This window comes from Phodopus roborovskii, unplaced genomic scaffold, assembly GCF_943737965.1.
Source record: "Phodopus roborovskii unplaced genomic scaffold, PHOROB, whole genome shotgun sequence".
NCBI classification, from domain to species: Eukaryota; Metazoa; Chordata; class Mammalia; order Rodentia; family Cricetidae; genus Phodopus; species Phodopus roborovskii.
This window is the reverse complement of record NW_026125059.1, coordinates 12762329-12782400: the sequence shown is the minus strand read 5'-3', so window position 1 is coordinate 12782400 and position 20072 is coordinate 12762329. Positions and strand designations below refer to the sequence as shown.

At 46.7% G+C, this 20072-nt stretch overlaps 1 protein-coding gene across 3 annotated transcripts in view; it reads left to right on the top strand.

Moving 5' to 3' along the window:
- The window catches only part of Eya2 (EYA transcriptional coactivator and phosphatase 2), a 161090-nt gene that overhangs the window by 125367 nt on the left and 15651 nt on the right, over positions 1–20072 (top strand). For all 3 annotated transcript variants that reach the window (XM_051186223.1, XM_051186232.1, XM_051186240.1), the window contains exon 10: positions 19823–19912. In XM_051186223.1, the coding sequence (XP_051042180.1) occupies positions 19823–19912 (90 nt within the window). The remainder of the gene's footprint in view (positions 1–19822; positions 19913–20072) is intronic.

Below are 20072 nucleotides of genomic sequence, written 5' to 3'. Positions count from 1 at the left end.
AAAAAAAAAAAAGAGGATTTTTAGTTGCTAATTCTTGCAGACCTAAATTTAAGAGCCTTGAAATAGCAAGGTGACTACTAGTTTCTTACGCACAAGCACACACACACATGAACATGTATACATGCATGTACCCACACACCCTTCACAATCCAGGCAAAAGCAGCTCGAGCTGGACCAGCCCCAGGGATGGAAGCTCCTCCAGAGTTGCTCTCTGCCATTTCAGGAACATTGCTGTCACAGCCAAGATTATTCACAGCTCACCTCATGTCTTCATTCCAGCCAAGAAGAAGAAGGAACATGAAGAGGGAAGCCACTCTTTCCCTTCCCTTCCCTTCTCTTCCCTTTCCTTTTGTTGTTGCTATCATTGTTAAATTTCATGTGAATAGATGTTTTGCTTGAATGTGTATCTGTGCGCCACTCACACACCAGGCGCCCATGGAGGCCAGGAGAGGGTGTTGGATGTCATGGAGTTAGATGTAGTTGTGAACTACTGTGTGCTGGCTGGAAATTGCTGAGCCATCTCTCCAGCCTCTTTTCTTTGGTCCCCCTCTTTTAAGGACCAGACCCAGAAGATACACATGTCACTTCTGTTCACATCCCATTGGCTGAAACTTTGTCATATGACCACACTGTAGCTGCAAGGGAGTCAGGGTAAAATGGTCTTTCTCTGAGGCAATCATATGCCCCAGTTAAGATGCAAGGGTTCTGTTGCTCTGAGGAAGAGAAAGTAGGAAGAGATAGTGGAAGACATCTGGCAGTTTCTAGTCCAAAGTACTGCCCAGCATACAATTATTTCCATGTATGGGAGGACTGAATTTGTGAGTCTGAGCTCTAGAGAGAAGTCCAAGCTACAACTCTAAGCCAGGGAGTTGGAGAAGTGGGAGCCACTGACATGAGCATAGCTTTGAGCCCATTTTGAAGACAGAGTAACCAAGGCCCAGGAGGCAGTGCATTTGGGATATTCATAACAAATGGAACCCAAGGCCTCCGCTTCTAGCCTGCTGCCTTTCCCTGTACTTCCTCGGCTGTAATCATGGTGCCTATGCCTACCATTTGAGAGCAAGTAGAACTCTGGGTTTGAAGTATACGTAAGAGTGCCACACAGGGGCCTAATCTAATCACAATACCTGAACCATCCAGGGACCGCTGAAATTCAAGTCTGGCTGGATCTAGAGCAGCACCCTCAGCCAACTTCTGCACGGAGCAGTTGAGTCCCTCTTGGCAATCCCAACTGAAAAAAGAGTTCCTGATGGGAGATGTCATTCTGTATATGTTTCTCATACTGGTTAATAATAAAGCACTGTTGGCCAATAGGAAAGGAAGATAGGAGGGACTAGGAGACAAGGAGGAAATAGGAAGTAGTAGGGAGGAGTCAAGATGGAGAGTCTGGAGAAAGCAGTATGCCGCCGGCTCCCCGGTAAGAGAAATACATAGATCAGCAGAAATGGGTTAATAATTAAGGCAGAGCTAGCCGATAAGAAACAAGTAACCGGGCCACAAATATTTATAAATGTTTGTTTTCATTTAAATGGACTTGTGTATAAATGGTTAATGATCACAGCCAGTTCTTTTTAAAGGTAAAAAGGGAATTATGATATAGATATGCATAGTTTGTTTTGTAATGGATTTGCATTTATTGATACAATTTAAGGTCAATTTTGTGATGTATATATTTCTCCTTTTGTTTAGGTATTGTGTTTATATAGTTCATTCAGAAACATATTGTATAATGTAGTACAGATTATAGATAATTACCTATGATATTCAAAGCTTAGAGTTAAGTTAGTTAGGTTTTCAAGATACACAGAGATGTATTTGAGATAAATAGGCATTCTTCAAATCTTTCAAAGACCTACAGAATATGGCATTTAAAGTGGTTTAGGGTTTTTGTGACAGTGAGACATAATTGCTCTTGGCAATACCACCTGCACCAGAAAGGAAGATGAACATCGAAGAAATGCATTATGAAGTTTGCTTCCAATATGGCAAGACTAGCCATTTGGACAAGATACTGCTCTTGTCTGGACTGTTTGACTTTATGCTGTATAAACTGGACATGCAGGACCCACAGGAAAGTGACTCCTGATTCAAGATGGACATTGCTACAGAGATCCTGCTTCATGGAAGAGTCTTCGAGACAGTATGCAGGACACGGAGAAAAGTGACTGACAAACTGCCAATAAAGAAGACAGTTTAAAGTTTTCTGCTTTACTGGAGAGTCTGTCAGACACACTATGGCCTATGGGCTGAAGATGAAAGATTACAAAAGAACTTCGGGTGACTGAAAAGGCAAGATGTCTCTGTCATTTCTAGAGCTTATATATTATCCTTCTGTGGTCTTTGAAGGAGTTGAAGACAGATAGTTATGGTTATAGTTTTCATTAGTTAGGATTAAAGATAAGTTACTTAGATTTTAGACACACAAAGATAGAATAGATGATGAAATATTTTCTTCAAATCTTGCTAAATGTTAATGGACTAAATATTGTTAACTGTGATTCTTATTTGATAACTGTTGTGTTATATATTTTGCTATGCTAAGGTTAAAACCCTTCTTTTTATTTAGACAGAAAAGAGGAGATGATGGGAGATGTCATTCTGTATATGTTTCTCATACTGGTTAATAATAAAGCACTGTTGGCCAATAGGAAAGGAAGATAGGAGGGACTAGGAGACAAGGAGGAAATAGGAAGTAGTAGGGAGGAGTCAAGATGGAGAGTCTGGAGAGAGCAGTATGCGGCTGCAGGCTCCCGGTAAGAAGAACGCGTGGACATACATAGATTAACACAAATGGGTTAATAACTAAGGCAGAGCTAGCCAATAAGAAACTAGTACCTGGCCAATAGCATTGTATCAAATACAGAGTCTCTGTGTGTTATTTGGGGCTGGCGCAGTGGCAGGACAAGACCGGGCGGCGGCAGGCAGAAAAACCTGTACTCGTTACAAGTTCCTGCTTCCTCAACCCCACAAAGCTCTTGCTCTACACAGGCTCCCATGTCCATTCCAGCCTCTGCACTTCCACTTGCCCAGGCTAAACCAGAGCCCATTCCTGGTATGGAAGAAATGGAGAACAAACCATCCTATACCCCAACTAAATGAACCAAGTGGAAGAGGGCTGCCCCACCCCACCCCAAGGAACCTGAAGCACCCTTTCTGGAAGGGCATAAGCCCTCAGATATGCATGAGTCCTGCTCTGGAGACCAAAACCCTCAGGGCATCCATGCCAAGGCCCCACGCCTCTGTTCCCTCAACATTCACCCTGTTGAGTGGTACACAGAAGCAGGGCTCATGTCTGTCAGCTCCAGCCAGAGGAGGGAACAGAGACTAGAGCTAACCAATTAAGGAGTGATCCAAAACAGGGTGTTTGCATTTTAAAACAGAAACTGGGCTGTCTTCCTGATCCCAATCAGGGGGCTGATGAGAGCAGCTGTCACCTCTCAGCTCTGTGCCAAGCCCTCCTCCCCAGGGCTCAGCCCTTCCCACCCCCCACCCCTGGAGTAGCTGCCTCCCACATCTTGTGGACCAATCAGATGTGCCCCAGCAGTGATCACTCCCTCCTAAACCTCTTGCTTACTCCTCTCTGAATCCTGCTTTCCCTGCTGGGATTAGGAGAACACAGGTGGAAGGTATCCTGGAACCAGGATGAGATTTGAGGAGAGGTGTGGTAGCCATCTTCCCTCCCACACACCCTCCGTGCCTCCCTTACCTCTGGGATGGTGACAATGGTGGCTCTAGCTTGCACTGTTACTGATGACTGCCTTGTCTAGGTTCAGTGTGTTTAGTATAAATGACCATCTTGGTATACACCATTGTTTATCCCCAGAGTTGAAAGAGCAGAGCCAGTCTGTATCATTTTTAAAGTTTTGTTACATTCATTTAGTATGTGTGTATGTGTGCACACACGTGCGTGCCATGGTGTTCATGTGGAGATCAGAGGACAACTTGCCGGAATGGGGTCTCTCCTTCCACTGTGTGGGTCCTGAGGGTCAGACTCGGGTGTGTGGGGAGTGACAATCATTCATATACAGGTTTGTTTGGGCCTGTCCATTCTGCTCCACTGTTCTGTGTGTCTGTCTCTATCCAGTACCACACTGTTCTGTTTGCATCATCTTTACAGTCAGTTTTGAAATTGGAGCTGAAGCTCCATCTCAACCTCTGTAACTGGCACCTCCATCAGATCCAGTATGTCTGTGGTTACACAGGACCTTTGCACATTCTGCATCATCTACCAGGAATCTCGTTTCCCTAATTTTCCTCAAGGTTCTTCCTTTCCTTTATTCTGGAACCTACCCAAATGTTCTCTCACCAAACAAGCCTTGCTGCCTCCTGTCATAGCTAATGTTCATTATTAATTTTCTGTCCCTTTCCCACGAATGTAGACTCTGTGATAGCGGTCCATGACAGGGTTGTTACTGGAGGTCACCCGCCCTGCCAGGTGGTTCCAGGTTCTTGGCACCTTAGTCAAAGACTTAAAAAGGTACAGATTACATGTGGCAGGGGAACTTTTCAGGAGCAAAGCATGGGGCAGATCAGATGTGCCACCTCAAGAAAGCAGCAGGCACTGAAGCAGAGTACTCAAGGGCCAGGTATTGCGGTGCCTTCCTCTGTGTGTGTGTTGGGTCGGGGGGAGAGCCTAGGAGGAGGAGCTGGCTGCTAAGAGCTGTAGAGTCACAGGTTTTCTGCTTTGATTTTAACCAGGTTTTTCACCAGTTCAGTATAGACATCGATAGTAAGTAAGTGTTTCCCCCAAAACTTCACTTGGGGGGATATGGTATGCCTTATTATTCAAGCATGCAGAGCTCATTCAGGCCAGATCAGGCTCCTGCCTCCCATATGCAGACATGTTCTCAAATGCATGTTCAGGGGAATACCCAAAAGGGGAGTTACCAGACCCACAAGATGGCTCAGTGGGTAAAAGTGCCTGAGTATCTGAGTTCAAGCCCTGGAACCCACACTGGGAAGTTTACTCCCAAAGTTGACTTCTGACCTTCATAGAGACACTGTAGCAGCTTACGTGTGGCATATACTCATAGACCCAATAATAATAAATGAAATAAATCATTTGAGAAGGGGAGTTAGCAAGTGGCTCATAAGGAAGGGCTAGCTGATTCTATTGTTTGGAGATTAATGTGTACACAGCCCAAGCCAAGTGGATCCCCCTGCTCACTGAACTATTCCTTATGCTTGCCTGCCTCAGTTAGGCACCTTAGGCATAAAACCAAACTGTGTGCCAAAACTTGAGACATGAATATCAGCCAGATTTTAATACAACATTTAAAAAATTCAAATCAATACCAAAACTCAATAATTAAAAGAAGAAAATCAGCATTTGAATAAGGGTAAGTAGCTGTAATGCAGGTCACAACCAGTGTCACTGCGCAGAGAAAACAGCTTCCATTCAATCCTGATTATTCCTCGGCCTGATCCCCAGTGGCCATTGAGTCTGTACAGGGCAGACACACTCTACAGTGTGACAACAGCAGGAACAGGCTTTCTAGAGATGCCTGGTGTGTGTGTGTGTGTGTGTGTGTGTGTGTGTGTGTGTGTGTACACGTGTGTGTGTACACATGTGTGTGCTCATGTTGGGGAGTGCATGTTGAAGCCAGAGGAGGATGTGAGATGTCCTCCATCATTCTTGGCCTTGTTCCCTTGAGACAGGGTCTCTCATGAACCTGGAGATAGGCTAGCAGCAAGCAAGCCACAGTGATCCTCCTGACTCCACCCCCTACAAGCGTATGCATGGCCATGCCCAGGGTTCTTTGTGGATGCTGAGGATGGGAACTCAGGTCCTCCCGGGTGTGTCCCGGGCCCTCTTTCTCACAGAGCCTCCTCCACAGCCCCTGATATAGTTGTGTTTATACTGTGAGGATTTCATTAACTTTTCCACTTGGTCCAAAGTACAGAAAAACGTTTATTAAGAATTTGTTAGGGGGCTGTCAGCTTTTTTCTGCCTTGGGCTGGACAGGAGCACTGTCCCAGCTGCAGCCTGGGACTAAAACAGAGCCTGGCAGGCAGTGGGAGCCAGAAGTGTCTGTTGGGACCATGAATGTTAACGAGGAGACATTTAAAGTGTCTGGAGCAGACAAGAGTTCCCGGCCCTCGCTTCACTAAGTGGAGTTTTCTTTCCCCTTAATGCAATTTAACATCTCGAGTCAAGCCCATGTTTTTCATCTTCTTCACCAGCCTCCCCCAGATTGGATCGGGTGACTGGAGTCAGCAGCAAGGACCTGGCTGAGGGCTTGCTTGCTGCAGTCCTCAGCTGCTAAGGGTGCCACCAGGGGCCTGTCCCTGGAACTTTCATGGTGAGGCTAGCCGTGGTCCTGGCCATCTCACCCTAGCCAAATTGTCCCTCTGGTGGGCTTAGCTCCCACATGGGAAAACAGGATGAGGGCCTCACAAGGACTTCATGCTCATGGAGTAGTGAGGTCAGGGGTCCTCAGAACACCCTCCTCCTCAGTGGTTTGAGCTTTGTGAAACCAGGCCAGGAACCAGCGCGGCTGACTGATTGGTCCTTTATCCCCAAACTTCCAATCTGCTCCTTTGTGCAGTGGGAGGGGGGGAGGGGAGTAGCTGGGAGGAAAGAGCAGAGGGGACTCACAGGGCCACTCACATTCTGCCATGTCATCGTGGGAGGGAACAGCAGGGTCTGTGGGTCAGAGAGGCAGCTGACTTTGTTGCAGTATACTTAAGACTCCGCCCCATGATGCCCCAAGGGTGCTGCCCAGGAGCCCAGTCAATATCCTCAGCTCAGCTGGACAAGTGCCCAGCCCCTCCTGGGGATACAGCAGGGAGCCAAAGCCAGGAAAACATATGTCTTTGAGGAGGAGAAAGAAGACAATAAATGAGATTAAACCAGAAATACAGAGAAAAGCCATGGGAGTACTCATCTGTGGTCCCATAGTAGGAGGCTGAGGCAGGAGGATCACCAATTTGAAGCCAGCCTGGGCTACATAGACAGAGCCTGTATCAGAAAGGAGGGTATGGGGGACAAAGGAAGCAAGGAAGGAAGGAAGGAAGGAAGGAGGAAAGAAGAGCAAAACAAGGTAGTGGAGAGCAGGAAGTACCACAGGGACAGGGCTCAAACCCAGTTTTGGGATCTACATTTGAACATAAACCTAAAATGAGGTGGAGAAACGGATGCCCAGTAGAAAAGCAGGGGCCTGGCATGTGCCAAGGTCCTGTGGCAGGAAGTCTCCCAGGTGAGCATGAAAACCAGCAGAGAGGCCAGTGAGGCTGTAGCAATGGGACCAGCTTCTGCTGTGAAGCAGGAGCTCCGGGGTAGGGGGCAGAGGAAAAGCTGACCACATTCTCTTTCTGAGGCCCTGGCTGCTTCCCAGGGAGGCATAGTTGAGAGCCAGCTGCAGGCCAGATAAAAGAGACTGTTCATGAGCTGGGCGGCATCCCAGCACTCAGGAGGCAGAGGCAGGAGGATCTTTGTGAGTTCAAGGCCAGCCTGGTCTACAGAGATAGTTCCAGGACAGACTCCAAAGTAATACAGAGAAACCCAGTCTCAAAAAACCAAAAAAATAAAAAAATAAAAAAAGGAAGGAAGGAAGGAAGGAAGGAAGGAAGGAAGGAAGGAAGGAAGGAAGGAAGGAAGAAAATGCTGTTCATGTTAAGAGGTAGAGGGGGAAGAGAAGGCTGGATCTCTTCTGAAAGCAGAACTGTATATGAAGCTTCTGAGATGTCTGTCAATACAAAGTGTGCTTTGTAAGCATGAGGTATCAAGTTCAATCCCCAAAACCCACAATGACACACTTATAATCCCAGCACTGGGGAAGTGGAGACACACCTGCACACACACACACACAGACATACATACATACACCACACACATATACGCATATATATGAACATACACCACACACATATATATACACATACAAACATACATATATACATAGCGCACCTCATGCACAAGCACACACACACATATGCAAATATACACACATACACCATGCACACACTAGAAATTTTAAAAATAAAAATGATCATGTTACTGTTTTGACATTGCTAAGGTTCAAATGAGACAATTATTTCATCCCAAGGCCCTTGGATTGAATCCCTACCCCCACCCACCTCAAGACACAGCTCTGTTCACAGCTGCCTCTCAGGCATCTAGGTCTTTCCATTCTCCAACAAACACCAGCCAAAATGCTTAAGGACCGCTGTTTATTTTATTTCTTTAATGAGAAAACCTTCTCATTCCTCCAGAGTTCAGCTGTGTTTATTTACATTGTGCTGGGCTCTGGGCCGGCAACAGCCTGAGGTCTGACAGGCTGAGGGAGCCCCAGCCCAGGCAAAACACAGTCCTTAGAACTCTATAAAGTGGATTCTCAAAATAAATACTGCCTAATTCGCTCGGCAGAGGTGGATTAAGTCAAGATGAATACAATTTAGAAAGGATTTGCTGAGGAAGTGGGAGATTTTGTTCCCCTGGGGTTGATCTCACATCAGAGTCTTTTCTCCACCTCCAGATGCTGGCAGTTAAAGATACTTGGTTCTTGGGACCAAACCACATGGATGAGTACTTGCAGCTCACGATTATTTTGTTTGTGGTACGAGGTAGCTTCCCAGTACCCATCCTGTAAGGCACCAAACACAGGCATCTGCTGTTTCGCTGGGGGTGGACCAGGAGGGAGCCAGAGAAGTTTTGAAAAATGCCACACAGGTGAATGACAGTCACTGGGCCTCTGGCAGTGGGCGGTACCCTTTGTCATCTTAATCCCTTATAATAGCTAACCCCCAAGCAGGAGCCTAAATGCTGAGGGCCTGTGCTTATGCGGGTTTTTTTTTTTTTTTTTTTTTTTTTTTTTTTTGGCATTAAAGGATCCCATTCAACAGAAAATAGAGGTTTTGGTGACGGCTGGGGGTTATCTGGAGAGCTTTCATTATGGTCTTTCTTTGAAGCTGTCTCCTTGTGGAACCCTCCAGCTTGGGTTGAGGGGTTGGGAACTAGTAAAAGACTTAGTAAAGGCTGCCTGCTCCCTTTGCTTGCCCACCTGCTGGAGGGGACCCGAGAGGAGAAGAAAGGCTTCACTCACCTCTGAAAACCGAAGAGAACGCATTTGAGTTGGGACCAGAGGATTTTTTTTTGTTTGTTTGTTTGTTTGTTTGTTCTCTAAATACGGGGTCTGTGCCCTCCATGGCCCCAGCGAGAAAGGCTCAGGTGCCCTGGAAACCGAAACAATGCAGAGGCTTTCCTTTTCAAGTTGAGAGGGTGCCCCCTGCTCCCCCACCTTCACCCCCACCAGCGCCCACCTGCGCGTCATGCCATTTAGTCTCCAACAATAGGGGTTTTGAGCGTGTCCAAAAGTTGTTGGGATTCCTGGAGCCTCTGGTGCTGAGGTGTGGCTGGATGAGTGGCAGGTGGGCACTGCAATGGGGTGTGTCCCTCCCCGTGCCAGCCCCCATCTCCCTCTGAGTTTATAGACTTTGGGGCCCCTTTAATGCAGGAGGCAGCGTTCAGGGGGAAACTCCCACTAGGACCTAGGACATATAGCTAAAGGATCCCTCTGGGTACACAAGTAGTTCCCAAACAGAACAGCCAATTGGTGGGATATCATTTGGTCCTAAAGAGGAATGGAGCGTGTTACTTGAGACAATGTGAAAGATTGCTAAAGCACGGGAGATAGATAAGAGGTGGAGTAGTGCCATGGCTCCAGATGGGCGTGTCCAAGGAGCTAGGATGGGAACTGGTGCTTACCTGGGGTAAAGGGTACTAGATAGCCAGAGTTTTGTAGAGAGGAAGGTTTTGGGTTTTTTTTTTTTTTTTTTTTTTCCAGTGAAGAAAACTTTGGGAAGTAGATGGAGATGGTAGCTGCCCTTGAATTACATGCTCAAAAAAAAAAAAAAAAAAAGGTGTGGGGGCTGGAGAGTTGGCTCAGTGGTTAAGAGCATTGACTGCTCTTGCAGAGAGCCTGGTTCGATTCCCAGCACCCACATGGTGGCTCATGGAACACCATTTTCAGGGTATCTGACACCCTCTTCTGAGTTCTTTGGATATCAGGCAAACATATGGTACATAGATTTGCATGCAGGCAAAACACCCATATTCATTAAATAAATCAATTAATTTTTCAAAATTATGCCAAACACAGTAGAGCATGCTTGCAATCCCTGTACTTGGTGAAGATGTGGGGGCTGGAGGCAGAAGGATCAAGAAGAAGGTCAGCCTTACTACATAATATTTCATCTCAAAAGTGTTTCTTTTGGATTTTGCTAAAGATGAAATCCAGGGTCTGTGTATGCTCAACAAAAGTTCTACAGCTGAGTTACACACACACACACACACACACACACACACACACACATGCATATACATACACACAGGCGCGCATACACACATACATATACATACACACACATGCATACACACATGCATACACACACATGCATATACATACACACATGTGCATACACACACATACATATACATACACACACGCATATATATACACACAGGCGCGCACGCATACACACACATACATATACATACACACACATGCATACACACATGCATACACACACATGCATATACATGCACACATGTGCATACACACACATACATATACATACACACACACACACACACAGCCCCAGGTTGTATGCTTTAAAATGAGAAAGGGAGAGAGGAAAAGAACAGAGGAATGATGGATATAAGAAAGGGAGGAGACACGGTAGAGCACACCTGTGATCCCAAGCCCTGGAGGGTGGAGGCAGAAAGATCAGGAGTTCAAGGCAGGGCCAGCAAGAGCGGGCAGCAGGAGAGGGCTCTTGCCACCAAGCCTGATGACTTGAGTTTGACCTCAGGGATTCAGAAGGTAAAAGAAGAGAACTGACTCCAAAAAGTTGTCTTCTGACCTTCATGTGCAAGTTGTGGTATGTATACACGTACACACACACACACACACACACACACACACACACAATAAATATTTAATATTTAAAACCAAATGGTTCGAGGTCATCCTCAGCTACATAGAGATGGTTCAAGACAGGGGATTAGTGCTGGGTGCTTGAGGACGAGTGTGCACAACGGATCTGTGTGGACTCCGCAGTCCACCATGTCCATACATCTTCATAATCAGTACATACACTCCACCAAAGGGAATAGTGTCAGTTCTTAGAAAACTCCAGGTTCCATGGTTATCACGCAAAGCAAAGGCTCTTCACACATGCAGGATTTCTCCGGCTCACCTCAGCTCCCAGGTGAGCTGGAGACTCTGAGATCAGCTTGTGCTGTGGATCTTGTCCATTCTGTGTACCAAGTGTGACCCAGCAGCTGTCTTTGTAAGTGAAGCTGTGTTGACGCACACCACTCCCATGCACTTATACATTGTCCGTGGCCGTTCTTGTACTGCAACAGGAGGGTTGAGGAGTTATCGTGGAGGCCACACAGAACATGGAGCCTGGGCTACCTGCATTGTATAGAAAAAGTTCACCCTCTTGTGGGCTAGATAGAGTGTAAGCACTGGAACCAGATGGCTCAAGTTCAAAGCCAACCTCATTCCCTAGCTGTATTTCACAAGTTGCTTGGTCTCCCTGTGCCTCAGTTTCCACCTGTGGGGAATGCAATTGTGATATCAGCAACACTCACCTCCTGGGGCCCAGGTTGGAATGTGCACATTAAGACATCGTGGGTATTTACAAGGGGTCAGCTCTGTGGTAGGTAGCTCTTATAAGGTAAATTGAATGCAGAGTCTTACAGGCTTGAGTCTTAAACCATGTGTGGTAGTGAACACCTGTGATCCCAGCAGTCAGGAGGCTAAAGCAAGGGAGGTTAGTGTTCAAGGTCAACAAGACCTTGTATCAAAAGAGAGAGAGAGAGAAAGGAAAAAAGAGAAAAAGAAAAAACTGAATCTTAAGAATCAAATAGGCTGACTGCTGGGACCAGGAATACTGGTTCAGCCTGTAGTGCTAATACCAGGGATACTGTGGCAGGAGGTAACCCTCCAGGTTGGAGGTCAGTCTTGGATACATAGCAAACTCTTGTCTCAGAAACATAAAAAATGCCAGGTGGTGAAGGCATAAACTTTTAATCCCAGCGCTCAAGAGGCAGAGACAGGTGGATCTCTGTGAGTTCCTGGACAGCCAGAGCTGTTACACAGAGAAACCTTTTCTCAAGACAACCAAAATTAATTAACTAATTACTTAATTAGTTAATTAATTAGTTAGTTAATTAATTAGTTAATTAGTTGATTAATTAACTTAAAGCATGCTCCTGGCTGTGTCCAGTGCTGTATCTGTGGAAGGAATTTTGAAGGATCACTATTTGTAATGAGCAAAGAGAGAAACCACGGAGTGCTGGGAGGGACACAGGTAGAGCATCAAGCAGCTACTGGGTACCATCTAGTACCTCCTTGTCCAAAGCAGATGTGTAGGCACCAGGTCCCAGTGCTATCTATGCCTCTCCATCCTGGACCACCCTGCACCCACTCACGTCAGGATGATCACCTCCCCCAGGCCGCTGGGTCCAGGGCAAACGATGGAAGCTGCTGCCTCCCCTGTGTTTCTGGTTTTGAATTTCTGGCCTCCTCGGATAAGAGTGAAAAATGCTGCAGCTAGACAGCATTGAATTCTTTAAAGGCAAATAATTAAAAAATAATAAAAAGAATCCGTGTAGTGCGGGGCTACATGACACCCTGAGAGCGGAGACGGCTGAGGCGTCTTTGTTCTTCCCTGACCCTGATTCTGTCGTGAGTCCTCAATTGGCTCTTGCTATGGCCATGACAGAATTTATCCCGGGGTCTTGGGTGAAGTTCTTGTTCATACAGATAGACACATTTGTTGAGCTTTTCAGATTTTTCTCACTTTCCTGTTCTCTGGAACTGCCAAGGAAGCAAGTTTGAGAGCTTTTTTTGTTTGGATTTGTTTTTCTTTACTGTTCAAACACGTGAATTAACCTGTTGGGTTTTGTTTTGGTTTTGGGGCTTTTTTTTTTTTTTTTTTTTTTCCATAACCATCATTTTCTTGCCTTTCTCAAAAAAAAAAAAAAAAAAAAAAAAGTTTTTCTTTTTCTTTCTCTAACAAGCTGATCTGTTTTCCAGGAGTTTCCAAGTAATTAAACCCAATTAAAACCATTAAATTCTTGCTTTTAATGACAACTTTATTATTAAAGGCTAACCGCAAGGAGGAGGTTTAACTGGAACAGCCTTCCACTGTGCACTAATCCGCCCCTAACCTCTGGCTGACACTCACAGAGATAAACCCCACAGAATAGGCGAGCCGCTTTAATGAATAGCTTTAATTAGTACTTTTCTTCCTCGTGGCAGAGTAATTATTTGTTCAGCTTATAAACAGCTACTTGGCAGGGATATTTAAAGGCCGGGTTGGTTTGGATGGCGTGATGATGGCTTCAATTGGTTTTGTGTTGTGCAGGTGGGATTTTTTTTTTTTTTTTTTTAAAGTAAGAGATGGGTCTTCGTATCAGAATAGGTGCAGAAGTACATCATCTTGAATCGCTAGGTGCAGGCGGCAGGCTGTGAGCCAGCTTCAGAGCTGGTGCAACACCCACCCTGTGTAGGGAACATGGGCAAGCCCAGACAGCACCACTCAGGGATGCAGGCCTGACTCCAGGGCAGTCTGGGTCCTGACAGGAGAGGAAAAGACCTGGGGTGGCACAGTGCCAAGCCAGCACCCTCCCTCTGCCCCAAATCCTTTGCCCAGGTGGAAGGAAGAGCCAAGTTCACACTATAGGTGTGGCCAGAGACACAGAGATGACAGCCTGGCCACCCCGTAAAGCAGAGTGCTTTCCTTGTGACCAGACTGTTGTTGACCCTCTGGGAAGCGGGTCTGTAATTACTCCAGTTAAGGGGGCTGCCCCAAGTCACCCTCGGAAAACACATGCAGAGTGCCAGTGTGCACCCAGGGTTCCCAGTCTCTGTCTCACCTCCTCCTTGAGACACAAAAGAGGCACCTCCTGCCTTGGTGGTTGGGAGAGTTCCATATTGGGGTGGTGGTGGCAGGGACTCATGTAGCCCAGGCTGGCTTGGAACACACTAAATTGTCTAAGATGGACTTGAACTGAGCCCCCACCTTCCAAGTGCTGGGGTTGCAGGCATGCAGCACGCTGTAGGTTTTTTTTGGAGCTGGGGATCGAACTCCAGGCTTTGGGCAAGCTAAGCAAGCACTCCTTCAGCTGAGCCCCAATTCCAGGCCTGGGTTAGTTTGTGGTTTTTAATGTAATCCAGTTTGAGCCTGAGTTAGAAAGCTGGTTTCATTTCAGGGTTTTCCACTCTGTAATTGCAAACTCAGTTGCTGATGCTGTGAGCCGAGAACCACACTTTTTCTGGTCTACAGTTCTTTAGAGTGGGGCTTCTCAGACTTGGCTCCTGGGGCCTGTTGGGCCAAGTCTGGAGACATCTGTGGCTGTCATCACTGAGGGGGGGAGGGGGAAAGTTGCTATTGGCATTTAGTGGGTGGAGATTAGAGACACAGATACCCAGGAAGGCCCCCTCTGGAAATACCATTAACGCTGAGCTGGGGGCTGGAGAGATGGCTAAGTGAGGAATGTGCACACTATGCAAGCATGAGGAACTGAGCTTGGATCCTTGGCACCCATGTAAAGCCAGGCATGGCCGCACACATCTGTAACCCTATCGATGTGGGAGAGGGGCATGCAGTAGAGACAGGTGGATCCCTAAGTCTCACTGTCAGCCACCCTAACTGAAGCAGTCAGCTCCACATTCAGTGAGAGACCCTGTTTCAAATAAGATGGAAAGCAATAGAGGAATATGGCCCAAGTCAACTTCTGCTCTCCATACCTGCACACCTGAGCACACACATGCACATGTATATACAACACAATACATACATACCACATACACATACACCACACATGTATATATCACACATATACACTCACAAATATACATATACACACACCATATATACTATACATATACCCACACACACCACACACATGCATATCACAGAGAGAGAGAGAGATAGAGAGAGAGAGAGAGAGAGAGAGAGAGAGAGCAAGCACTAAGGCAAAACGCCTGGTTGTATTACTAGAATACTCAGACTATGTAGTCTCTGGGCGCCTTGCAAACAAGGGACAGAGGTATTGATAAGGTCCCATGTGGCCTGGGGAAAGCTCAGTGGTAGAGCATGTGCCTGGTACATACAGAGGCCTTGTATCCAGAAGCACAAGGAGAAAAATTAACCAAACCATTGAAGTTACTAACCATCCGTTTGCTATCTTTCTGAAACATATCTAAAATCTAAAGAGCTGAAAGCCAGCAGAAGAGGTGTGTGTGTGTGTGTGTGTGTGTGTGTGTGTGTGTGTGTGTGTGTGTGTACGCGCGCGTGTGGTCAGAGAACAGCTCTGTAGAGTTGGTTCTCTCCTTCCAGCCTTGCTTGGGTCCCAAGAATCAAATTCAGATTGCCAAGGCTGACATAGCAAGTGCCTTTACGAACGAAGCCATTTGGTTGGCCCCACTTACATCTTAAAAAGTAGACAACCACTGTTTTCAAATAGGCATTTATCAAAAGAAACATGATCATTGCCTTCATTGCAGTAAAAGTATTTTGTTTTATGTCATTGAAGTGGTTACAACTTTAGTTTTCTTTTGTATTTGAATGGTCCTGGGTTCAAATCCCAGCTCTTGCCACTTATTATGTGTATGGCCTTAGAGTCTCAATTTGTCTAGAGGAAATAAGCTGCAGACACAGGGACACACAGGGTCATGTCTCAGAAGAGCTTTCTGGAGCAACTGCCGGTTCAGGTGTGAGGGATCAGACGCCAGCTCTGGGGAAGTTTGCCTCCTGAGGGTGTGTAGGGGTGGGGTGGTGAGACCCTACATCACAAGTACTTAAAATACTTAAGATCACTTCACATCGTGACAAATGCTATTAAAAGTCAAAAGGAGGGGCTGGAGAGATGGCTCCGTGGTTAAAAACACTGGCTGCTCTTGAGAGGACCCAGGTTCAATTCCCAGCACTCACATGGTGGCTCACAAGCATCAGTGAGTCCAGTTCCAGGGGATCCAATGCCCCTTTCTGGTATCCATGGGCACTAGGTATACACATGGCACACAGACATTCATGCAGACAAAGCACCTATACATATAAAATTTTAAGTAAACACTATAAAAAGAGAGTGCTTGTCTAGCGTGTACAGAGCCCAGGGTAAGATCCCCCAAACCACCTAAAGCAGGGAAGATAAATGCAAGCCTGGTATTCCAGCACTCAAGAAATGGAGTCAGGCTGACCTGAACAAGGGGGAGCTCATGTACCCCAGACTGATAGCTGGGAAACCAGCATAGGACCGACCCAGATTCCCTGAATGTGGGTGTTAGTTAGGAGGACTGGGCAGTCTATGGGGCCTCTGGTAGTGGATCAGTATTTATCCCTAGTATGGACTTTGGGAAACCATTCCACATAGAGGGTTACTCCCTCAGCCTAGACACACAGGGGAGGGCCTAGGCCCTGCTCCAAATGATATGACAGACTTTGAAGACTCCCCATGGAAGGCCTCACCTTCCCTGGGGAGCAGAAAGGGGATGGGATGGGGGTTGGTAGGGACAGGGAGGAGAGGAGAGTGAGGGAACTGGGATTGACATGTAAACAAGCTTGTTTCAAATTTAAATAAAAAATATTATCATAAGCAAATAGAAAGATGGATTTAAAAAAAAAAAAAGAAAAAGAAAAAAGAAACGGAGTCAGGAGGATCAGAAGTTCCTAGTCATCCTCAGGCACATCATGAGTTTGAAGACAGCCCGGCCTCTAAAATAAACAAACTACAGAATGGCCATGGCTTGCAAAACACCAGGTTAAACTGTTACATGAAAATTTTTAAATGTTTTCTGTGGGTGATTCTGGGCCCTGCAGCTTCTTGCTAAACACCTGGGCTCCAAGAGATATCGAGGTGTCACTCTGAGGAAACCCTACAAAGACTCAGACTAAGAAACTGGGACACACAGAGGGATCTGTCACCTCTGGTGTTCTTGGAAAATGACAGGGCAGAATCTGAGCCCAACTCCTTCTGGCTCCAGAGTTGGTGCGCCCAATCATTTGACTCCTATAGACCATTGCCTATGGCCACTGTCAGGGACAATTTGTCAGTGATGGAAGTGGTCTATTGTTTGCAAGAGGCCACATGCCCAACAAGTGATTTTTTGTTTTTTGGTTTGGTTTGGTTTTTGGTTTTGGTTTTTCAAGACATGGTTTCTCTGTGTAGCCTTGGCTGTCCTGGAACTCACTCTGTAGTCTAGGCTGGCCTTGAACTCACCGAGATCTGCCTGCCTCTGCCTGGGAATTAAAGGGTATGTGCCACAATGCCTAGCTACAAAGACTGTTAACTCCATAATCCTTGCATAACCAAGACCTTAGATGCATGGTCAAAGCCACCTCTGGTTGGGTGCGATGGGGAGTCATCACTGGAAAAGAGGCCTGGTAAAGTTTGATCTAGCTAAAGCTAGAGACACTGGTGATTGTGAGCCACCTGGTGTGGGTGCTGGAAACCCAACCTCTGGAAGGCAGCAGGCACTCATGCCCCAAGGACCAAATGCTGTGGTTCACACTGAGTAACTCTGCGTTCAAACTCCAAAGCCTCTCCAAGCCACTCGCCTTGCCTTCTTTCTTCTTTCAAATCAGATTGATTTTGTTTTAGGAAAGACTTTGCTATTTTACAGTCTCTCTCTCTCTCTCTCTCTCTCTCTCTCTCTCTCTCTCTCTCTCTCTCTCTCTCTCTCTCTCTCTCTCTCTTCCACCCAAGAAATATAACCAGGCATCACAAGATAGCCTAACAACCACCAGGCTAACTAAAAGAATTTCGCCAAGAAGGTGCTGGAATTGAGTCCCCATGCTTCCTGGGGATCCTTGGAGCTGTCTGTGTCCCAGTGGCCCCAACACTGCTCTGCAGCCCCCTAACCCAAGGCATGCAGAGACCACCACGGTGACATCAGAGCCAATTCCAGAAACCCACAGAGTCTGGACCAGGTTTATGCCTTCTCAGGGTAACAGCCACCCACAAGCACACTAGGCCGACAAGAATGGCATTCCATCCTCCCCACCCTGCCCCAGCACAGCCCTTCCAGGGGCAAGCTCCACACTGAACTCGTTCTCCGTTCTCCCGTTCTGGTTTTAATTGCTCTTTGTTTTTCAAGGCATCCGTGTCTGATGTTGCTTGTTTAGCAAGTTAACCACTGGACTTCTGCTTTAATCCAAAGAGCATGTGATGGTTTGGGGAGTACCTTTCACGTGCCTGACATCTCGGGCTGCACTATGGGCCATTAGGAGCTCTTGCTGAGTATTTTGATGGAGAGTGTGAGGAAGTGGACAGGAGCCTTTGGGATAAGAGCAGAACTGGGAGACTGGGTGAGGTTTTTACACTCATATCAGACTGTTTAAACAACCCTCCATGCACCATCGGCTGATACAAGGCTCAGTGTGGATCCTAAAGTATGGTGAGAAAGTTACCGAGCACTGCTGCTTGTGGGATTGAAGCCAGCAGAACAAGCTGGTGTGTCATGGAAGATGTTCAGGAATAACCCAGTAGGCAGCGGGAGGTGCATGGGAAGTGTCCCTCCAGCTCTCACAACTGAATTCTGGCTTTGTCTTAACTTCTCTGACCTTTAAAAAAAAAAAAAAAAAAAACGTTACATACATGCAGGTGTGTCTGTGGGGAGGGGGTATGTGCATATATATGGTGTGAAAACACATGCACGCTGTTGGCCACTGAGCTCCAGCAAGCCACCTGTCTCTGGCCCACCAACACCACTGGGGTTACAGATGAGCCACTATGCCTATCCTTTTCATGGGTGCTAGGGGACCAAACTCAGGTCCTCATGCTTGTATGGCCAGGACTTACTGACTGAGCCACCTCCTGGCCCCTCAATATATTTTAAGTATTCATATTAATACAAGGCAGTCTGGAGACTCCCTTCTGCTGAGATTCGGTTTTACATCTTTCTCTTTTCATCTTCTTCAGCTGAAAGGCTAAGTTAGGTCCAGTCTTTTGCAACTCACCATCAGTTCTGTACAGAGCATCTCTCGGGAGGTCCCCTTGTTCATGAGTGTATTAGTGTCCTTTGTCCCAGCTGTGACCAAATGCCTGATAAGAAAGCAATTTAGGGGAGGAAGGGGTCTCTTTGGCTCACAATTTAAGGGGAACACAGCCCATCGTGACCAGGAAGGTATGGAAGATGGATGGCCATATGGCATTCTCAATCAGGAGGCAAATAGCAGACAGGAAGCGAGGCCTATCTATCAAACCTTAAGACCCACCCCCAGTGACCCAATTCTGTTCTACAACCTTCTAAAACAGTACCACTAACTGGGTACCAAATGGTCAAACACTTGAGCCTGTGGAGGCTTTTTCACATTCAAACATAGCAATGAGTGAGACTTTCTCCTGGGTTAAAAAAAAAAAAGAAAGAAAGAAAGAAAGTGGGCCAGGTAGTGACAGCACACACCTTTAATCCCCGCTCTCAAAGGCAGAGGTACAACTTTGTGTCCAGTCAAATCGACCGTGGAGGAACCATCACAAGAGCCAACCGCGTCACACATAGTAGGGTGGGGGATGAGCACACTGGCTGTGGTTTGCTCGGACAAACTTGCTCCTGTCCTCTTTGCTATTATTGTTTGCAGCCGTCACTGTAGAGCAGTGTCATTTCTCTCTTCCTCCTCTTCTCTCCTGGTATAGATGAGCTATTCCCACCCCAGGCCATGATCTCAGATACACAAATTGGTTTTGAGCCATTCCTGAGAGCTTGGACTCCAGCCGCCTTCCAGAGCAAGCAGGGCAGGATGGGGGTAGGAGGATGGGCTGAGACCAGGAGGCCAAGCTTGCTGTTAAACTGTCCCTTTCCCACAGGACACTACAACGTCAGTGCGCATCGGGCTGATGATGGAGGAGATGATCTTCAACCTTGCTGACACACACCTGTTCTTCAATGACCTGGAGGTTAGCATGCAACGCTCACTTTCACAGTTACTGGGGCGGGGGACAGTGCTATCTATCTCCGTCTTTTGTTTGTTTGTTTGTTTTTGTTTTTTGAGACAGGGTTTCTCTGTGTGGCCTTGGCTGTCCTGGAACTCGCTCTGTAGACCAGGCTGGCCTTGAA